Consider the following 21235-nt stretch of genomic DNA (forward strand, 5'->3'; position numbering starts at 1 on the left):
TTTGGTCCCATCTCGCCTCGCCTTTGCCGCGTTACCTCTACATTCACTTCGCTGCCACCTTGAAGCGGAATCGTTCAGGGAAGGGGGGAGACAGAGAGAGAAAACCGGTTGGACAGGTAAGGCGTAGAGGCCGGACTGGGTCGGGTTTGTTGTCACCGTTATATTCAGACGCATGCGCGTTGTTACCTGTTTCCTCATGAAATGTGTACCTGCGCCCTAATGAGCCGCTGAAATTCGTTTTGTGCGCGTCGGTTGAGCAGTTTGGACTATTTACCTGCCGCAAACATCACCTCCCACCTGGACGAGGGCACCGAGCTGAGTCTCGAGCCGACGGGCCGAGTGCATTTCCGAACAAGACTTCGTGAATCCGGAGTAGCGGAAGACGGCGGAAGGTGTAAGCAGTAAGCGGGTGAATGTAGTGGGAAACTCCACGGAAACCTGTACAGGTACAAAAAAGTTTGAGTCGAGAGGTGTGCGTGTAGAGCTGAGAAACCGGCTTTGCGTTTCCGAGCCGAGGAAAAGGCAACCGAAGACATCGTATAAGAAGGACTTTACACCTGTTTTGCACCGTGGACCGGTTTTTCCTAAAGTAGCTGGGTCGGTGTTTAAAAGCCTGCCGTTTAATTTCGTAAGATAGCGGGGAAGGACCTCGGGAATAGACCATGCCACGGGCTTTCTTGGTGAAGAAAACGGGGAATTCGCCCGGCAAGAGAAACTGGAGCGATCTGCCAGATCACGAACGCGGTGACATTTATATTCCAGGTGAGACTTTACCTAAAAACACCTTTTTAGCTCGCAATCTGGATAACGGTACGGATGCACGGAATGGCACACGCTCGGCAACACGCAGGTTTATTCCCAGCGAGTCCAGCGGTGTGCGCGACAACAGACCTTATTAACATTTTTTGTTGCTACTTTTTAATAGTTTAACTTTTTTTTAGTGCGTGGCTTTCTTTTATGGGCTGGCAGCCTGCGCCGTTTCAAAAAGGTAGCCACGCACAAAACGTACCCAAATTTCAATGTCTTTGCGAGCAAGCGAACTAAAAATGCTCTTAAAAAAATGAGTTTGCGCGTAAGAGGGCCGTTATTGCTCCTTTGGTTGACCTTCAGACCCGACTGTCTTCCTTATAACGAGAAACCCTCACGGTGCCAGTGGCCTACACAAAACGTTTATAGTCTGAAATAAAAGCGATATGCGTTTTCTCTTCGTTATTTTATACTGAATAATGTGTGGATTAGTCACTGCAATCACTTTTAGATAATATATATGGTGATACTTATACAGGCTACTTGTATTACAACCAAGTCACCGATAAACGCCCCGTTTTAACTGTTTTTCTGGAGCTGAACGGCTATCATATTACCACGGGTCACCTAACGGAATAGCCTAGATACAAACGTTCACCACGAGCCCCCCCTCTTCAATCTCCACACGGATCATCTCATTACAGCTATATTATATTATAGCTCTATCTCTGCTGCGACCATTTTAAGCACGGTGCTTTTAATGTGTGCGTGCTGGTAGAAACATTTTTTAAAAGAATGCGTTCAGATGCGAAAGTTGAATCCATTTGCATAACAAGCCGATTCACGAACTGAACCAACTTGAAACGCAGACGTTTATAGCATTGATTCACGCAGGTATGTCAGGAGCTTGCGCTACCCGTTTCGTTCGTTGCCATAACGATCACGGACTTGTTCAATTACCCGCTTTATCGTGAATTAAATCGATTCTGATATTCTTCTTGCAGCAGTTCGGACACGCAATTCTTTCCTTTCTTCATTTCTTCCCCCTTTTTGTTGTTCTAATCAACGCAGCATCCGTTTTAACGCGTCGTGGTCGTTTGGTTTGTCGCCCGTGATATGGTTTTGGGTTAATGTTTACAGCGGTGGAGGAAATAACGGGCTTCTCCGCGCTGTCTCCCTTTTCCCGCTACACCCTTAGCAAACACACACACACACACACACACACACACACAGAGCAAGCGTACCTTTCACCTCACTTTTCGATATCAGCTGAACAAACCCGGAGGACAGGCATTGTTATGTATTTATCGACGTCGCCTACACTTTTTATGGCTTTTGTTTTAACCCATTCGTTAACTCGGTTTCGTTCTCTTTTTTTAATCGTTTTATTCTTCGCCTCGCACGTGACACGAACAAATTATGAAATTGACTTTGAATGTTTGATAACAGGAAATGCAACAATTAAAAAAAAATAGCAATCATTTTTATTATTATAAAACCTACAGTAATTAGGTCTCGCTAAAATTACAGGTAGGATTATTGCAGACTTTGAATTGCGTGACAAGATCAGAGATGTATATATTTTGAGATGTAGGCTAGTTGATGCGTTTAATTTAAATGCTTTAAAAAAAAATAGCCTAATCAAAAATGTATACCAAATTAGAATCTAATCTATTTGTGCTATGCAAGATCAAATCCGTTCGGTTGTCGTTCATCTTAATGTTATTGTTTGTGGTGTGACTGTCTGTGAAGGGAGGGGTTGGCAAACATCAGGGCAAAGGCAAAAAGAAACAATCACTGCTATGTACTGTTTTTATGTGTTAAAAGGTTAAAAATAAGAATAAAATATTTATATATAAAAATATATATAGCCCGGTCTTTTCAGCACTGAAACAACTAAGCTGTCATTTGGTTTCTTCGTGACAAGAGGCCAACTAACTCTACAAGTAGATTATATGGTTGTTATAAAATATATATTGTTGCATGTTACCGTTAGGCATCGCACACATCGGATATTTGCATTATAATTTGCAACCCAGTCGATTGTGCCACACCAGAATCAACAGATTCATTGTTCAGGCCATACTAGTATTAGTTTGATCATCTGAAATCTCCATGCGACCAACCAGTGTTGTCTGTCCCTCTCCTGTGACCTGATAATCTCTTCAGTATATGTGTAGGTTATGATCGAACGGCCTCTTAGAAAAGAACATGATATTTTGCTGGCAAACATTTGCAGATTATCCATCCGATGTATTGTGTTGCGCGGAGGTTTGTATAAAGAGAGCTCGAGCCTGTGCCTCTAGCTCAGCTGGTCTGACTGGTAAAGCAGTAACAGGAGTGGTTTGACTTCAACCCGGCACAATACGCTCACACACTCATGCTCACCAGCCAACCCACCCACTCACACTTGCATTCTCACACACCTGGCCCAGAGGCACAACTGTCCCCCTTAGCCTCGAGAGCCACATACACACCCAGTTTCTGATTGTCTAGCAATCACGTCCTTCATCTTCAGCTATGTAGGATGTAATCCACACTTGTTCACGAAGCCAAAGATGTTACGCTGGAAAGATTTGCACATCTTGCGCCTGTCATCATCTGTCTTCTTTACACAATGCTCGGGCCCGATATGCAAAGCAAATATTGCGGTAGTGACAAAGAACGATGTTTTTTTTGTTTTTTTTTGCACTGCCTCAGAGTGTACTTCTAAAATCCGACGCTGACGTGTCTTTCTCTTCCTCCAGTCTCCATGTCTCCCGTTGCGCTTCGCGAGGAGACCGAAGCCAGTCCGGCGGAGGTGGCGCTGTGCCTGTCCACCCGCAAGGACCACAGCATGTACAAATACAACCACATGTACACCAATGACCCCGGTGCAGTGGTTCCTGCGGCTGAACTCCCGTCGTGCACCGCTCTGGGCCAGAGTCCAGAGACCGAGCACATCCGAAGCACACACAACAACACTTACGTGCGCACTAAAATAAAGGTGAGGCTTCTGGAAAATGTTTACTTTTACTATGTTGATCTAAGGTCTAGTTACGGTGGCAATAAGCTCATATTCAGAGCCATTGTGCCACCGTTGGACATAATTGATTTGCTAACTGCTGTGCGTCTGGGTAATGCTCGTATCGCTTTACTAGTCTGAATGTTTACACTACCTCTAATTTCGCCTTTGTTTGTTATCTCGCTGCAGGTTACCACAGGTGAGCTTCCTAAAGAGGTTCTACCTATTGTTCCTAGCCTAACTACAAGTCCACCTGCTCCTATAGTGGCTCCTAGCTCCCCTCCTAAGTCACCGCCAGTGCAGCCGAGCGGTGGTACTTATGTTTGCCAGGTGTGCCAAAAAGTTTTCCAGTACCAGCGCATGCTGAACAGACACCTAAAATGTCACAGCGAGCAGAAGAGACACCTGTGCGACTTTTGCGGGAAGGGCTTTAATGACACCTTCGATCTCAAGAGGCACGTCCGCACACACACAGGTAAAGAGCTTCATGTGTTTGCGATACAAATAACTGAGGGCTGCGATTTAAGCATTTTGGGGTTAAAAAAATATGTATTTTTAAATATAGATACAAAAACAGGATAATTAAGGAATAATTAGAATCTGTACACATTTTCAGCAGCCATTATTCCAGTCTTCAGTGTCATATAATCCTGTAGAAATCATTGTAATATGCTGATTTGGTGTACAAATTATTATAAACGATCAGTTTTTGCCGTTTGATATTTTGTCGGAATCATAATACACATTTGTCAGGGTTTTTTAATGAATGGAAAATTCTAAAGAATCTTCTTTAACAATACACATGTCTTTACTGTTACTTTTGATCAATTTATTTATATACCTTTGTACTACATTTATTTTTTTACCCCAAACATTTAAAAGGTGGTGTATCACAGTTCCTACAATAAAAATAATAAGAAGAATGTAAACATTTTAACATGAAAAAACAAAAAATTGACATTGATAATAAGAAATGGTCCTTCACTTTAAAAAAAGCGATGGCATAGAAGGACCATTTTTGGTTTTCACAAAGAACCATTTCATCAAAAGTTCTCCAAAGAATTTTTAATTTGAAGAACCTTTCGCCACAAAAAACCTTTTGTTTGTTCAGATGTTAAAGGTTCTTTACGGAACCATTTAGTTTCTTCTATGGCATCGTGAAGCTTTTTGAGCAGAAAATCAGCATATTAAAGAAAACCTAATTGAGTATTTTATTAGAATAAAAAGTGCTGTGTTATACCAACATGCACAGCCTTCCACCTTTTTCAAACCAGAATATCTGTTCCTCCTGCAGGTGTTCGTCCGTACAAGTGCAATCTCTGTGAGAAGGCCTTCACTCAGCGCTGTTCTCTGGAGTCCCACATGAAGAAGATCCACGGCGTCATGCAGCAGTACGCTTACAAGGAGCGCCGCAGCAAGCTGTATGTCTGTGAAGAGTGCGGCCACACAGCTTCTACCCAGGATGCATTGCTGCGTCACCTCCATGTTGATCATCCAAACAGTGCCCTCCTGCGGGCCAAGGGGGCACGAAGACAGTCACCAATGATGAACGCTACCAGAGATGACACCTCCCAACCTGGTTCCCCGCTCTCTCACAATAGCGATGACACTCTAGCACTCTAGGATCAGGAGGGAGGTAGAGAAAGGGATGTTTCCTAAAAAAAATATATATTTATTTTTTATATGTGTATATATAAAATATACACATAAAAGTTTGTGAGAGAGTAATTCTGATGAATTATTGTTTCGTTCAGAATACAGACACGAGGGAAGAGGTAATTTAAAAAGAGAAAGTGATGAAGTCATGCAAAATGCTGTTTTAATGGCAGTACGCTGAGATTCAGTTTACATTTTTGCTGCAGAATCAGGCTGTACATTTTCTCTGTGAAACACAGAACAGCAGAGGATAACGTCTACAGCATAAATATGCACTACTTCAGTTTACATAATAATAATATTATTATTAAAATAGACGAGATGAAACACAACTCAGGAGAAATACACAGATCAATGTGACATTAAATAGTTCCATTATTCCTGTGTGGGACGATGATTTTATGTAGCAATGTTTCAACACTAAAATGAACTCTGCGGCGACTGGTAGTTACATATCAGCAGTCCCTGAATGTTTGAAAAAGGGATTATAAAAAGGAAATTAATTTTGTATTGTTGATTTGCTACTGTATGTAATATATACTTGCGTAAATGTATCATAAAAGATTTATATTTATCCTGGTGTAGTTTTTATATTTTCCTGGGTATCTGTTTTGCTAGATTTTATACATTTACTTTCCCATGTAACAACCTTTAATACTTGTAACACTGTGCTTTTTTGTTTGGTTGTTGTTGTTTTTTTTGGGTTGCATCATAATTTTTTTGTACTTTTTATATTCAGAAGCATCATATATGTAATAACATTTACATTTCTTGTCACTGTTAAATTAAGTAAGCTCTGTGTCAATCTATAACAACGCACCTACGCAATAAATGTTTTTGTTGATGGTTTAAAAAGAAGTGTGATTCATACTTCATTGTATTCATTGCATTATTTCAGGAACATGAACATACCAGAAACCCAGCTACTTAGAACTTAATTATTGATGTTTTAAAGCACATTTTATGCATGGATGCATGCGTGCAAACACTTATGGAGGCAGATTAGACCAATAAAGTATTTTAGAATTTGCATTCAAGAGAGAGGGCAGAAGAGAAAGAGATTCAGTGGGTGGATGTTTGGCGGATTCCAGATCCTTGTTTGGTCTTGTTTGTGGAATTCAGCGGCTGTTTCATTGTGGGGCCATCAGGCATTAACGGCTCAAAGGTGCCTATCCCTTTAGAACCGTTATTCTCAACAGCACCGACACATTCTGTGACACCCTTTCAAACTATAACGCTGTACAAGAATTTCTCGTTTAAAGCATGCACGATTGAAGTGAGATTAAACATGCTTATTAATCGAGCCCGAAACCACCTTGTTATAAATCGCAGCAGAACATTAATCTAAGCATCATCTAACCCTATTGTGTCGATTCAGTCCAAATAATTTGCACGCAGAATGCAATGTACTAACTTTTTGAGCTTTACTAAAATAAATGCACTATCAGCCCTTTAAGCGGCGCTGCTCGCGCATCCATGGACGGAAATGACGCAACTGCAATATTTTCGAAAACACTAGCGGGGAAACGGTGGGCAGCTAAAATAAAGGCAAGGTAGAGTTCTAAAGGTAAACATAGCAGGTAATATAATAATTCTAATAATGACAAGCAATGGTGAATACGCTATATTTATCAAGAGCAAGCCAAAAAGTAAACGTGCAAAAGCTCATTTAGTTTTTAATGTAACGTGACATGCTATGCGTACAATGTATATGCGTATAATATCATTGTGTAGTGATAATAAAGTCAGTTGCATTACAAATATAAGCAGCATTAACCTCTTTTACTTTTTAGGATGTGAATCGCACTTTCGATGCAAAAATATGCCGACGGATCAGGTGTGTTTGGGTCGGAAGCGCCCTGTACCTTCGTGCCCAAACCCTCTGTTCCTGCAGTGGTTAACGGAGCTGCGTGACAGCGCCAAAGAGAAAGGCTTGAAAACGCAGTACGTTTACCAGAAGGTGAGCGCTCGCGTCGGACTTCGTTTCGGACATGGGGTTTAACCGACCGCGAGCACGTAAATAAACCCGTAGCAACCGACTGAACTCGGCGAATGCGACGCTGTGCTTTTTTGACGCAGGCCATAAACTCGTTGCAAAAGTACCCCCTGCCGCTGAAGAACGGAAAGGAGGCGAAGATCCTGCAGAATTTCGGCGACGGGATCTGCAAGATTCTGGACGAACGGCTGCAGAAGCACTATCGCGAAAACGGTAAGGGACTCCAGCGTGGTTTAATCTGCTAGTTTGCCGCGTTTACAGTCTTCTGTTTTATTCCTGAAAGGTTCTGATGCTCCAATCCACTCGGCTGCTTCTTGCCATAGAAGCAGCGTGGCTTCCTCCAAAGGGATGGAGGAACCTCGGAACGCAAGTGTGGTATGGTACATATAAAAAAAGAGAGGCATTAAGCAAGAGAGGAGTTGCAGTTATTTATTATTAGAAATCAGAATTAGAAAACGAATGTCTTGTTTTGCAGAAGCAGAAAGAAGCGATAAAAGAGAAGGGAGCCAAGAAAAAGAGAGAATATGTGCCACAAAAGAGGTCTGGAGGTTATGCTGTACTGCTCACTTTGTATAGACACGCGCAGGTAAAACGAGCATTTATTTTCATCTTGCTTTACGTAATAAAAAATGCAGGCCCTAGTGCACAGAAGATGTATCTTGTTTTTTCTAGATGCCTGGCAGTAAAGGCTTTATGTTTAGAAATGAACTGCAAACCGAGGCACAACCCTTGTGTGATAAGTCCTTCACAGTGGTAAGGCCAACAACAACAACACGCGTCTTACCAGACTGCTCACTATAAACCGACTATGCTGTTTTCCTCTTACACAGCCTGATCTCGGTAGCAAGTACACTGCATGGTCGTCAGTTAGCACGCTCATTCAGAAAGAGCTTCTGGTGAAGACGCACAATCCCGCAAGGTGAGATATAAGATGCGACCGCTGCCCTGGATTTCTGCTTTGACTTGAGTTCGGTTGTCCTTCGTGCTTTATTTCAGGTATTCGTTGACTGACCAGGGCCTGTCTCTGGCCGGAAAGCTGGATTCAGAAGAGACGGAGATAGCTAAAGAAGACGTGGAGAACGTGAGTGAAGAAGAGGACGCTCAGGATGGACCAGGTGTTGTAGACCTGACTTTGGAGGATGAGGTGGAGCAGGAAGAGAAAGAGAGTTGGTGAGTAGAAGCAGGATGTTGTTTTAAAATGTTTTGCATATCGGGAGGGTATGGATCGGTGCCGTAGGGGTATGTATTAAGTGTATCGTCCACCAATAGGTCCAGCAAGTCTTCAGAAAGCCTGCAGCGGCTCTTTTTGTAAACCAGGCCGGAGGTCACGTCTCTGAATCAGGCTCCACAGAAAAATCCAAGACCTTAGAAACGGGGAGAACGGCGATGGGTTGGCATCTTTCACCTGGCTCTTATGACATTGTGTTGTGTGTCGACTTCATCGAAACAACAGGGTAAGAGGAAAACGATTATACGTGACCTCTGACTGCTTTTGTATGTCGAAAATCATTAAGTAGAAATCACGGTACAAAATATATATTTTATATATTACCTATTGTAAATGTATCAAAACAATTTTTGGTTAGTAAAATGCATTGCAAAGGCCTTTATTTTAACAGCTTGAAAGGCGATTTGGATTTTTTGGCACCCTCAGATTCAAGATTTTGAAATAGTTGCATCTCGGCCAAATATTGTTCTATCCTAACAAACCTTACATCAATATTAAAAAAATTCCTCCGCTTTCAGATGATGTGTAAATTTTAGTTTGAAAAAAAATTACCCCTATGACCGGTTTTCTTAAACTTGACAGGGGAAGCAGTGGCGAAAACATAAATTGGTTAAGGAATTGCAAAGAAATGGTGTGATCTTTGATGTCAGGAAACTGAATGTTGGAGACTTCCTTTGGGTAGCGCGTGAGAAAGTCACACCTGTTCCTGGTAAGTTGACTTGCGATTTTTTTATTCAAGTTCCTGACTAGCTACTAACCAGCAGATGGCAGCATTGCTCGTAGAATAAATGCACAATAACAGTTTTGTTTTGTTTTATGAAAATTATCAGGTTAATATTGTACATATTTATTTATGTTTATAGTTTTTTACAATTAAAATGTTAAAGTATGCCAATTTGTCATATAAATATTAAAAAAAAAAAGATTCATCCTAAAAATAAAAACTGGTTAACATTTATTAACTTTCTTCATTGTGATAAATTACATTTTTATATGTTTTTCTAAGGTGTTTGAATTTTTGTTCTTCGCTGCAGAGGATGCACTGATGAGAGAGTTATGAAATGCACATTTTTTTCCAAATCTGTTTTGTTGATGAATTAAACTGAAAATGCCAAATGGTTACGTTTTCATCCTATTTTCATGTGTGGATGAATCATTTTTAAGATTTATTGGTCCTCATTTAGAACCACTAAATCAATTAGGTTTTTCAAATACTTATTTACAAATTCCAAATAAGCACCGTGTCCTCACCCAGGGCAGCTGCGTCCGCCTGCAGGAAAAGAGCTGGTGCTTGATTACGTAATTGAGAGGAAGAGGATGGATGATCTGTGTGGAAGCATTATAGATGGACGCTTCAAAGAGCAGAAGGTTTGAACCATGACGCGCAAAAAAAGTCAAATAAAAGGAAATATTCCTTGAATGCCGTTTTACTTCATTTGTGATTTATTGCTTTCCCGTCTATTTCCTTCTGTTGCATTCTTCTCCTCAGTTTCGGCTGAAGAGGTGTGGCCTGCGTAAGCCCATTTATCTCGTGGAGGAGTGTGGATCAGCAGCGGCTCATCTCAGTATTCCTGAGAGTACGTTACAACAGGCTATAGTCAATACACAGGTATAGAGCAGGCCTTAAGGACCATCATGCAGTAGTGAATGATGAAGATGATGATGATGATTGTAATTGTATAAGTGTGTAACTCTTAGGTGGTTGATGGCTTCTTTGTGAAGCGTGTTCAGGATGTGAAAGAGTCTGCTGCTTACCTCACCATCATGACCAGATACCTCCAGAAACTCTACCAGGTTTGTTTTAAAACCAAATCAATGCAGTATGTTTAAATCACCCCCTCTCTGTTATATTCTACTATTCCCCCGATTTATGTGCTTTATTTTTGAGACTTTCTGGCTTGCTTTTCTTTTCAGAATTGCACACTATTCTGCCGCTCCAGAGAACTGGAGGGTGATGGAGAAGATAAAAGTGAGCAAACGGCAAACCTCTCCTGTTCTCTCATGGCCTTCACGGAATTTAACTATGGGGCTATTAAGAACAAGGTAATGTCAACAAATCAGTAAACATGAGAAGGTTGGTTTGCAGTGATATTAAAAGAATGCCCTGTATGATTGGATGAAAAATGAAAATAATTATTGTTGAGATAAAATATGGCAACATACTAAAAATATAATATGTAAGTGAATTTAGACGTCACAACATTGTACTGTATGGTGTGAATATTTGGTTTGAAATAAGTATGAAATACAGCCTGTGTATACATACATACGTGTGTGTGTGTGTGTGTGTGTGTGTGTGTGTGTGTGTATGTATGTATGTGTATATATGTATATGTGTTAAATCATTAATTGCATCCAAAATATGTTTTTACGTGTGTGTTGGATTTATTATGTGTATATATAAATGTATATATGTATATGTATATGGATGCAAATAATCGTTTGACAGCACTAGCATCTATATAACTTTTTTTTTTTTCTGCTGGTGACCTTTGATGTACTGTTATATATCGTGTGGAAAAGTATTTCAGACTGTTTTTTTTTCTTCACAAAATAAATATAACTACTATAATTTGTAATCAAGATCTCTGCTTGTACAAACAGTGCCAGACAGTGCGGGAAGTATTTGCACGGCAGCTTATGCAGATCAGTGGAGTCTCTGGTGATAAAGCAGCCGCTGTTCTTGAACACTACAGCACAGTCAGCAGGTGTGACTCACTCTCCACTATTCCAGAAACACTCACTCATTAAAACTAATTTACATTCCACTATCACAGACACGCGCTCGTTAAATTACAGTGTACCGGCCCGCCATCACAGACACGCACTCATTAAATCACTCATTTATATTCTACCATCCCAGACATTTACTCGCTGTATGAAATTACAATTATTTTATTCCATAAGAGTCGTTTGGTAATGTAACACAGATGGATGTTTTTCTCTTTTTTTTTTTTTTTTTTTTTTTTTTTTTTTTTTAATATATTTTATTATTTCTCTAGTTTACTGCAAGCATATGATCGGTGCTCCAATGAAACAGAAAAAGAGAAACTTCTTTCATCCATCAAGTATGGAAAACTCAGAAGGTTTGTTTTTGCACTGGTTTTCTGTCCGTCTTTCTGCATGTATGCATTTGAATTTAGAATTAATGGATGTAATTGTTTGCTTGCTGATCTGATAAGAATAGCTTTATGGGACTGGGTCTTATAATGCGATAGAATATTAAAAAAAAAAGTTTTTTTTTTTTTATTCAGCAAGGATGTAATGAATCAAGTGATGGTAAAGACCTACGTTTTATTTCAAATGAATTCACTAATGAATAGAAACTTAAGAGATGCAACATTTCTTCTAAGTTTCTAGTCAATAGTGAATTCATTCTGTTCTTTAGAAAGTAAAGTAATTACCACAGAAATATTAAGCAGCACAACTTTATTCACCATTGATAGCAACAAGAAATACTGAGCACCAAATCAGCGTATAAACATTATTTCTGTAGGATGTGACACAGAAGACTCGAGTAATGATGCTGAAATTCCAGCTTTGCATCAAAGGAATAAATGACATTTTAAAATGTAGTAAAACAGTTTTTAAAGTAGCTTTAAATAGTAATATTTCCCAATTTTGTTTTTGATATTCGTTTATAATTCTGAATTTTCTTTTTTTCAGTTGCCATATTATGATGTATATTTTTTTTTTTGTTTATTGCAGAAATATTGGACCAGCGTTGAGTCGCACTATATATCAGCTCTACTGTACACGTGGATCTCTGTCGTAGCCCTAGGCCTTAATACAAACTCAAATGTGTCGCATTTCGGTTTAATCATTGCATTTCCATTTTCATTCTGTACAGCTGTCGACTCTCAAATAACGTCTAAAGTAATAAAGATATAAATTACAGTTTTTCTAACTTGCTGTCCGTCAGTTTCTCCCGCCCCTCTGGAGTATTGCAGTTCGATTGTATGCTTCCAAACCAAATCTGCAAACTTGCTGTGCCTTGGCGTTAATCACTGAAGCGTAGCAATTCTAAAAAGGCGAAATGTGCATTAAAATGAGGCGAAGAATTGCGAGGGGCATTGGTGCAATGGATTGGGACAAGCAGCATGGGGCAGGTGGGTGACATCAGTGTTAAGAGAGCCCAGTGTTGAGGTAACAGCTGCTCTGCCTTACAGGAGATTGGAGGGGGACTCCGCTGACGTCCTCTGAATCTCCCTCAAGGAGAAACACGCATATCGACAAAAACAAGTAGGGCGCCTTGGATCGACGCTGCTTGCTTTCGTGGAAATGTGTTTTGACGTTTTGCTGCCCGCATCCAGCATCCAGACAGGCGCGTGCGTTATAAAATCCTCGATGCATTCTCTTCCCACCATCCATGTTTCCGGACCTACAGCCATAACAACAACCTCATCATCCTCACCACAGTGAAGGTGATGAAGCTGGTGGTGAGATGGTCACAGCCGAGAGACTATTTGAGAAGATACGCGTGCACTTGATGTGTGAAGGGCACGGAGGAGACGGAGAGCGCGGGCGGGTAATGTGGCGTTGTTCACGCGACTTCGCCGCTCTCGAGCAACCGTATCGGGACCAGCGGCGGATGGGGTGACTTACCCGAGGGCCGCCACATCCTGAAGCCATCCCCGGGGTGCCTCCGTGGGGCTAGAGGGACGGAGGAAAGATGCAGGAGGCGACGGCAGATGGAGAGGAGCCCATTCTCAACGGAGCTGGGAGGGAAGAGGTGAGACGAGGGCGTGTAAATTCTCCCAAGTCCGAAATAAATGGTGTATTTTTTTTTGTTTACGTTACAGGTTAGCTGGTATTCTGTAGAGCCTTCAGTAATATTGTTGAGCGCAGAAAGGCTGTCACGACGTATATGGCAAGCCATTTTAACATTTGTTACTGACCATTTTTTTACCGTGACCGATGAGTATTGCCGTCTTTACTAGTACCTTTTACGAGACAAATCTTTAGCATTTGTAACTAGTAGCATTTCTTGAGTGTTTGGTTGTCATATGTCATGACTAGTCAGAATGTCTAATTTAGACGATCTTGATAATTAGATTATGAATGTTAGCAAAAATGTAACTACACCGGCTTATCTATCTATATTTATTTACGAATACTGGAACAGATACTTTAATGTTTGAATGGTCACTGGATACTAAAAAGTACTAATATCCAAGTAAGTTATTAATGCAATTACAACGTGACAAAAGCAAATTTAAGTATTAGTGCCTATTGGTATGTATGTATATATATATAGAGAGAGAGTGAGAGAGAGATTTTACAGAGTGCAACATTTTCATGGATCAATATCTTTTGTTGACCCTCGAAAAAAATTGTGATTAACCAATCAGATTTAAGGTTTTTAAGTTTAGGCTTACAATCAGTGTTTGGAGATTGTACATCAGTGTTATTAATATATCAATTCAGCAGATTATTTAAGGATAGGTTTAGGTATAGGGATTTGGTTAAAACACATTTTTTTGATCAAAACAATGGAACAATTTGGAAACATTTGCAACAAAATATGTTGACCTAGTAACACCAAATTCAGCAAAATAAGGATGGATTAGGAATAGGATTGGCTATCTAATCTATCTAACCATCTAATTAAGATCTGAAAGAACACTTGTCATGTGGCATAATCAAGCTATACTCTTTCCAGTATTTTAGGCTCAATTGTATTACAATTGTTTTTAGTCGTAAATATTTTTTAGTTTACGACTATAGTTTTTCCACAGCAAACATTCTGCAGTATATTCATTGTTAACCATATGTTTTATCTCTGCACTGCAGTTTTTCTGCCTTGGCTATCTGTTCTCTTTTGTAAAGAAGAGGTTGTATTGGCGCAACATTTAATTCACAAAAAAATACTGTAGATGTCCATTGATGGTATCAATATGCTAATATATGTAATACTGTATATACATACACACAACAGTTTACATGGTAATATAAAGTACTTAAAAAACAAACAAAAAAAAAACAAAACATGGTAGTAGAATGGCATATATCATAAAGTGATATATTTTTCCCGCTCAGGGTGATATGCAGGTCTTTGCCCTCAGGTCTTGGCAGAGCTTTTGTCTTGGGGCTGTTGTTTTACTACCAGCCTTCTTGGCAACATCTCTTTCTCATTTTGCCTGCCACTGTACTTAGCTCTTTCGTTTTTACATTTATCATGCCTGATAGATGTCCTCTCACTGGTACAGTATCTGATCAAAGGAGGTCTGTGTTATTTCAAGGCAGATAATGACTTCGGTTAGGTCAACAAATCTGTGACAATGCTCAAGACCAGAGTCAGCACTGACCTCCAGGCTCTCTATATTAACAAACTACAGCATTTCTCTCTCTCTCTCTCTCTCTCTCTCTCTCTCTCTCTTTTCTCTATTCATTCATTGGTGCTGAGTTAACCTCCTGTCTCTTGTTACATGAAGATCAATAGAAATGGAGACAGCTTGAAGGGAAGAAAGCTGTGAGTCATATCAGAAATGCAGTTTTAAATGAATTTGCTTGGCAGCAATAATAGGCTACAACAGATAGTGTGCTATTTCTGTACAATTTAGTATGGCATTAATGTGGCACAGTCTGCTGAAGGATGATGAAAGACTGAAGTCAAATGAAGGATGCTCAGAGAGTATCTGGCTTTGACATATCGCTCCTCCTGCCAACATACTTATCTCTCTGACTGTAAAGATGTATCGTATTCCATCTTTAGCCAATGTCTTTCTCTGTATTATGTTCCTTTCTTTCTTCAGTCATTTCTCAATTAACCAAACCACAAGTACAGAATTTTAAGATTCAAGTAGCTACAGCAGTCATTCAAAGGCCACAATCCTCTTTCTACTTCCACTCCAATGTTAACTTCTGAATGTGTGGTTTCATTAATAGAAATAGAGTGAAAGGGACTATGGAAGAGAGATTGTTACAAAGAGTGTTTGAACGAGTGCAAATGCACATTTTAAATCTAGAATGTGCAGGGGTTATGTATCAACTTAGACAAGATTTACTATAATTGTTTTTGCATCCCTTATGTGCACAGAATAAGCATTCAGCATTCCTTATTCTTTTTCTAAAGAATTATTAAATATTTGCAGTAATACCTCAGATTACAATACAAGTATTGAAGTACTTATAAGATCATTTTGCTAAATGTTTGAACTAATGGTTTAATTCTCTTTTGTCATGGCAGATCTGAAAATGCTTCAAAATTCAGAATACATTTGATAATTAGATTTAATTTGCATAATGTTATCCATTAGAAACAAAAAAAATATTTTCTAAAATAAACCACTCAACAAGTGTTAGCATACCTTTTCTGACAATTGCACTAAAAAGTGCTTGTCTGGAATCACATGGTTGGTGAAAGTTAATTAAGTCCTGATGTGCATGAAATTTATTTCAGTCCAGGCCAAGAGTGTTTTGTAATTTAACCATACAGATAATTTGCAAATATAATTTGATATCTGTTTTTCTCCAGGTAACAATGACTTAATTATTATAACCTATTATGCATTTGCTCACTCTGACATATTCTCTTTTGCCCTCTCCTCTCTGCAGCAGCGTCCGGTGAAGCAGTCCTTGGCTGCGTCTCTGTGTCGTGAGTCTCACTGGAAGTGTCTTCTCCTCACTCTGCTCATGTTCGGCTGTTTTGGCACACTGGCCTGGTGCAAGCTGTGCAAAGTTCCAGTGCTAGCTCCGACAGAGCCCGAGGCTGCGGTTGTGGAGCCTGGAGACCCCTCTACGACCTCAGCTAGCTCCGATGTCTACATCCCCCTAGAAGTGGATCTGGATAGTCCTTGTTCCAGTGGCTACATTTATATTCCTCTCGCTTTCCTGGCAATGCTGTACGTGGTCTATCTGGTGGAATGCTGGCACTGCTACTCCAAGACGGCCATGTTGGCTCAAGCAGAGGTTGCGGAGGTTTATGAGCGTGTGCAAAGGCTGCAGCAAGCAACGCCGTGCATCTGGTGGAAGGCCATCAGTTACCACTACGTTCGGCGCACAAGGCAGGTAACGCGCTACCGCAACGGGGACGCTTACACAACTACGCAAGTGTATCATGAGCGTGTGAACACACATGCTGCGAGCTCAGAGTTTGACTATGCAAGGTATGGTGTCAAAGATGTTTCGAAGGAGCTTAGAGGACTAATGGATTACCCAGCGGTGCGCCTGCGCTTCACCAAATGCTTTAGTTTCGCCAGTGCCCGAGCGGAGGCTGCCTACCTCACCCAACGTGCACGCTTTTTCGGTGAAAACGAAGGGCTTGATGATTACATGGAGGCACGGGAGGGAATGCATTTGAAGAACGTGGACTTCCGTGAGCACATCCTTGCTTTCCCGGACCCGGCCAGACAGCCCTGGTATGCCAGGCGTAAAGTTTTCTGGCTGGCCTCGGCTCTGCTCTTGTCCTGGCCCCTTCGGGTTGTTGCGGAGTATCGCACTGCGTACGTGCACTACCACGTAGAGAAACTGTTCGGCGATGCTGATGATAACAGCAGGGGTGACGTGACTGAGAATGGTACGGCTAACGAGAATGGAAACGGACCTGGACCTGGGACCGGATCGAGCTATCGTGCCATTTCACGTGTTAATACTGTAGACATGACGGAGCTGGAGTGGCACATTCGCTGCAACCAGCAAATGGTGCCTAGCTACTCTGAGGCCCTGCTGATGGATCCTGGTTCGGGGGGTAACCAAGGTACCAACACTCCTCCAGCCGGGCAGGGGACTAACTCAACAACAGGTGGCCCGACTCTTCCAGTGGCCTTCGCTTCGGCATACTTGCTCCAGAACTGTCCTCGATGCCGACGCACTACAAGCAGTGCTTCCTTGCCGTCCCGGCTGAGAGGCCCAACTGCAGCCCTGCTGAGTGGAACCATGGCTGGGATGAGAGCAAGTGGATCAGGAGGTGGCCCTGGAGGCCCGGGGCGGCTGGTTTTGAGCAGGAGCGGCTTCTCATTGGGGAGGCTCCAGGCTCCTCGGCCGTCGTCCCTCTTCCACTCCCGAAGTGTAGGTGGAGGACTTGCAACAAGAGGAGAAGAGGCGAGTGGGGGAGGTGGTTTCTTAGGTTTGGGAGCTAGACAAGATGAAGAGAGCAGAAGAGTGCTGGGGGGAGAGGGAGATGAGGATGAGGAGGTGCCAAATGCGGTGGAAAGAGAAGAAGGCGGCGAAGAGAGAGACGGGGAGGAAAGAGAGCAACAGGAGGATGCAGAAGAGGAGGAAGCAAGGGAAGGAGACAGACCTCCTACTTATCAGGATGCCTTTTTCTTCCCTGTGTTGATTGTGCATGGAGAGGAGAGTTGTCATTCAGGTGAGGACATTTCCTGAAGAGCCCCCATCAAAAAGCTTTGAGGTAGCAGGGAAAAAATAGATGATTAGGAAAGTCGTGGCCAAATAGAATGTGATGGAAGTCAGTTGTGAATTGAGCTCCACTCCCCTTAGTCACTGTTGCTAACTCGGACAAACTTCAGAAAATATACCATAGGAATGAATTTGGGATATACATACCCAGTGCATTTTTACATTGTAATGCATGCATATAATAAAATAGTTTTATAAAATATTTAAGTGAAAATCGATGAAAAAAAACGAAAATACACCATTTTTTTAAAAAAAGATTGATACGCATTTGGTGTAAAAGAACAGAAAAAAATACAAATGAAGCTTGTAACTCTATGGACCTGGCAGCAATGTCTTACCATAATATTTGTTAAATTGCATTTAAAAGATCCAATCTCTCAGATCCACTGGAGGAAAAAAGCTTGTCTCAGAAAACAATGAATGGCAACAGTTGCTAAGTGGGATTGGTCAATGTTTTTTAAGGCAGCACTTAGAGAATGGTCAGTTGGTTCAGTTTAAGACTGATGCATAAATTGACCAAACATTGATTGACATTAATATAAACTTATCTATGCAATAAAGAAACAGAGTGTGTTTGTAAAAATGTAAGGGGATGCACAACAGAAGAAGAACCTTCAATAAACTGCACCTCCGTTCATGGAACAAAAGACATGCTGTTAAAAGACAAAAGACTATTGGAAAGTCTTCCAAAGATCATGAAGAGAACAGAACAATTCAGTTCATCATGGAATGTTATTAATCTATACACATAGCCAACATATAGCTGTGTCCCACAAGTCAAAAAATCAAAAAGTTTTGCTTTACTTAAAGAAGAAAAAAGAGGAACTTCATTAACTTGCACAAAATGTCGGGATTCAGCTTCTTGTGACCTTTCGTTGTAACTATTTGTTTAATTGTTTTTTTCTTATTATTACTCTCACTGCATCTCCTGTTCTTACGAAACAGATCTTTGACAGAACTAACGTATTCCATTATTATTGTGAGGAATATAACCATTAAGCCATTTTCTTGCAGCTTCATTGAGAGTCTTTTCTTTCTGCAGGCTTGCAAGTCCCAGTAACACGTTTTCGGTTCGCTTATCACAAAACTAGTAAAAGTTTGTGGAGATGTTTCCTCAGCTGAAACTACAGCACTAAATCTTGCTGTTGTGAGGTGCTGTAATCACGTTTTGTTCACTGTATGTATTTTATATTTATTGTTAGTCGATAATTGTTTATTTGTACATCATATCACCAATTTGCCTCATGAAGAGCTTGACACAGAAGAGCACCTCACAGACATAAATAATGGTACAGCATGTTGCCCTCCATCGTAGCCTCTGTGCTCGTCTTTGATTGGCTGAAGCGTCATGTGAATAAATAGGCCAGTCGTAGATGAGACTGCTTAGTGTGCCAAGATACATCTATCTCCTGGTAACTGTGGATCCTCGTGAGACATCTTAGTAGTGAGTTCATTGCAGCATACACATGTGAATGTTTAATAATTGGAAAATGCAACGCAAATCTTCCTACTTGTGTTATGCTGTCAAGCTTCAAATATAATCTGCAAATACACACTGGAAGCAGAAACGCACACGCTTAGTCCTATCATAAGCCTACAGCATGCAGACATGCTTTCTCATTTATCCTTTAGCAGGTCACGTAGATGTTGCAACTGTACTGCAAATAATTTAAAACACCTTTGATTAAGAAAAAGACGATGTTTTTGCAATATTGTCAAAATGTTCTGTCACAATGTGAATGTCGATCTAACAGTGATGTGGTGTCTGTTTAAATCACAATGAGAATGTAAAGTATGTCATCTGTGTTTGACAGTGCAGTGTGTTTCATCCATTCGCCTCTTGTTGATACCCAGATGGTGGAAACTTGGATTCCCGGAATACTTGAATTTATAGAAATCGGAATTGTTCAATTGGATGCACAACTGTTTTCTGGAGTTTAGATGGATTATGAAAGTGTTTTTTTTTTTTTTTTAAGTTGCAGAAGGTTAAGGCAGTCTTGAAATACACTGTATGTTTGGCGAGCGTGTTTATTCATTGTTTTTTTTCGTCTGCCCTTTTGAAACTGACATAAAAACTCCCTTTAACATTTAATGGTAGCATTAAAATCAAAAAGCAATACTTTTTGTGACAAAGACATTTCAGATGTAGCTAAATTCGCTGAGACGTTCGCAGGATACAGAATGTTTCATTTGTGCTGTTTAAATAAACAGGAGCTTTACATTTGTCCCTCCCAAAATTACGAGTTTGTTCGCAAGCAAAATATTGCTGTTATGCCTCAAACAGGTTTACCTGAACTATGTCTTACAGTGAATTGTCTTGGATTTATGAAAGGAGGTATGTAAGAGATTGTGTGTGTGTGTGTGTGTGTGTGTGTGTGTGTGTGTTGGAGGGCAGGCTGAAAATAAGGATTGTCACAGCTGATGATCTTGATAAACGTAATACTGATGGTACATAATAAACAGCTTGATTTAAAATCTTATTTGTGCTCTGACATTATCAATTTAGTGTCTCGTTATCGTTTTGTAAACTTGACTGACTGCTTATTTAATAATTTGTGTTTTGAATGTCTGATCAAAATGAAAAACATGGCACTGCGACTGGAAGGCTGCAAAGTCAAAATGCGTCTGATTTTCCCATTGTGGTGCTTCCCACAATTTGTCAGACCTTGTTTGAAGAGATGCTACCTTATGTCACTGATTAAGTTTAATGTTTTTAAGTCTAAGTCCCCATTGGGGCCAGCACTACTTAATGAAGAGAGTGTTAAAGTTTGTGGAGGTCAACACACCTGGAGCAACAGCAGTAGTAAAAAACGGATCCATGCCATTGATTAACCAATCACAGCTTTAATAGGTCTCTGCGCAAGAAGGTAATGGGCGTTAGCAAATCAGGGTGGTTTTACACCATGTTACCTGATTGGCTGATGCCATAGTGAGGTAGGTTTAGGGGTAGAGTTAGGTCAGGGGGAGAGACTGGGGTCTCTCGAGAGCAAAAGCGGGCGTTTCTCAATTTCTGGGCGTTTGTGAATCATGCAATCAAAATTAATGAATGGGTTAGGTCAGGGGGATCTTAATGTGTCCATTACCCTGCCCGCAGAGACCTATTACCAGCATGGGCGTTACCAAATCAGGGCTATTTTACACCATGTTACCTGGCTTGCTGACATCATAGTGAGGTAGAGTTAGGTTAGGGGGAGAGACTGGGGCGTATATCTCAATGTCTGGGCGTTTTTAAACTCCTGGGTGT

At 40.7% G+C, this 21235-nt stretch overlaps 3 protein-coding genes across 3 annotated transcripts; all 3 read left to right on the forward strand.

The window, feature by feature from the left end:
* The first annotated feature begins 191 nt into the window (after positions 1 to 191).
* On the forward strand, positions 192 to 6256 carry ovol1a (ovo-like zinc finger 1a). The gene is made up of 4 exons (XM_043243326.1): positions 192 to 762; positions 3495 to 3733; positions 3941 to 4226; positions 5046 to 6256. Exons 1-4 carry the CDS (start codon positions 663 to 665, stop codon positions 5372 to 5374), a joined length of 954 nt encoding a protein of 317 aa, XP_043099261.1. The 5' UTR covers positions 192 to 662; the 3' UTR covers positions 5375 to 6256.
* Positions 6257 to 6891: 635 nt separating this feature from the next.
* Positions 6892 to 12538, forward strand: mus81 (MUS81 structure-specific endonuclease subunit). The gene is given in 17 exon segments (XM_043245703.1): positions 6892 to 6987; positions 7201 to 7367; positions 7487 to 7616; positions 7687 to 7778; positions 7879 to 7989; positions 8076 to 8156; positions 8234 to 8322; positions 8400 to 8590; positions 8683 to 8857; positions 9213 to 9340; positions 9887 to 9999; positions 10121 to 10240; positions 10330 to 10425; positions 10546 to 10674; positions 11236 to 11339; positions 11634 to 11717; positions 12340 to 12538. Coding segments are annotated over 16 exon segments (1848 nt in total). The 5' UTR covers positions 6892 to 6987; positions 7201 to 7229; the 3' UTR covers positions 12407 to 12538.
* A 151-nt stretch (positions 12539 to 12689) lies between these two features.
* On the forward strand, positions 12690 to 20471 carry LOC122349593 (transmembrane protein 151B). Its single transcript, XM_043245702.1, has 2 exons — positions 12690 to 13363; positions 16189 to 20471. Exons 1-2 carry the CDS (start codon positions 13304 to 13306, stop codon positions 17956 to 17958), a joined length of 1830 nt encoding a protein of 609 aa, XP_043101637.1. The 5' UTR covers positions 12690 to 13303; the 3' UTR covers positions 17959 to 20471.
* Positions 20472 to 21235: the final 764 nt, after the last annotated feature.

The sequence above is a fragment of the Puntigrus tetrazona genome, chromosome 7 (genome assembly GCF_018831695.1).
Source record: "Puntigrus tetrazona isolate hp1 chromosome 7, ASM1883169v1, whole genome shotgun sequence".
Classification (NCBI taxonomy): Eukaryota; Metazoa; Chordata; class Actinopteri; order Cypriniformes; family Cyprinidae; genus Puntigrus; species Puntigrus tetrazona.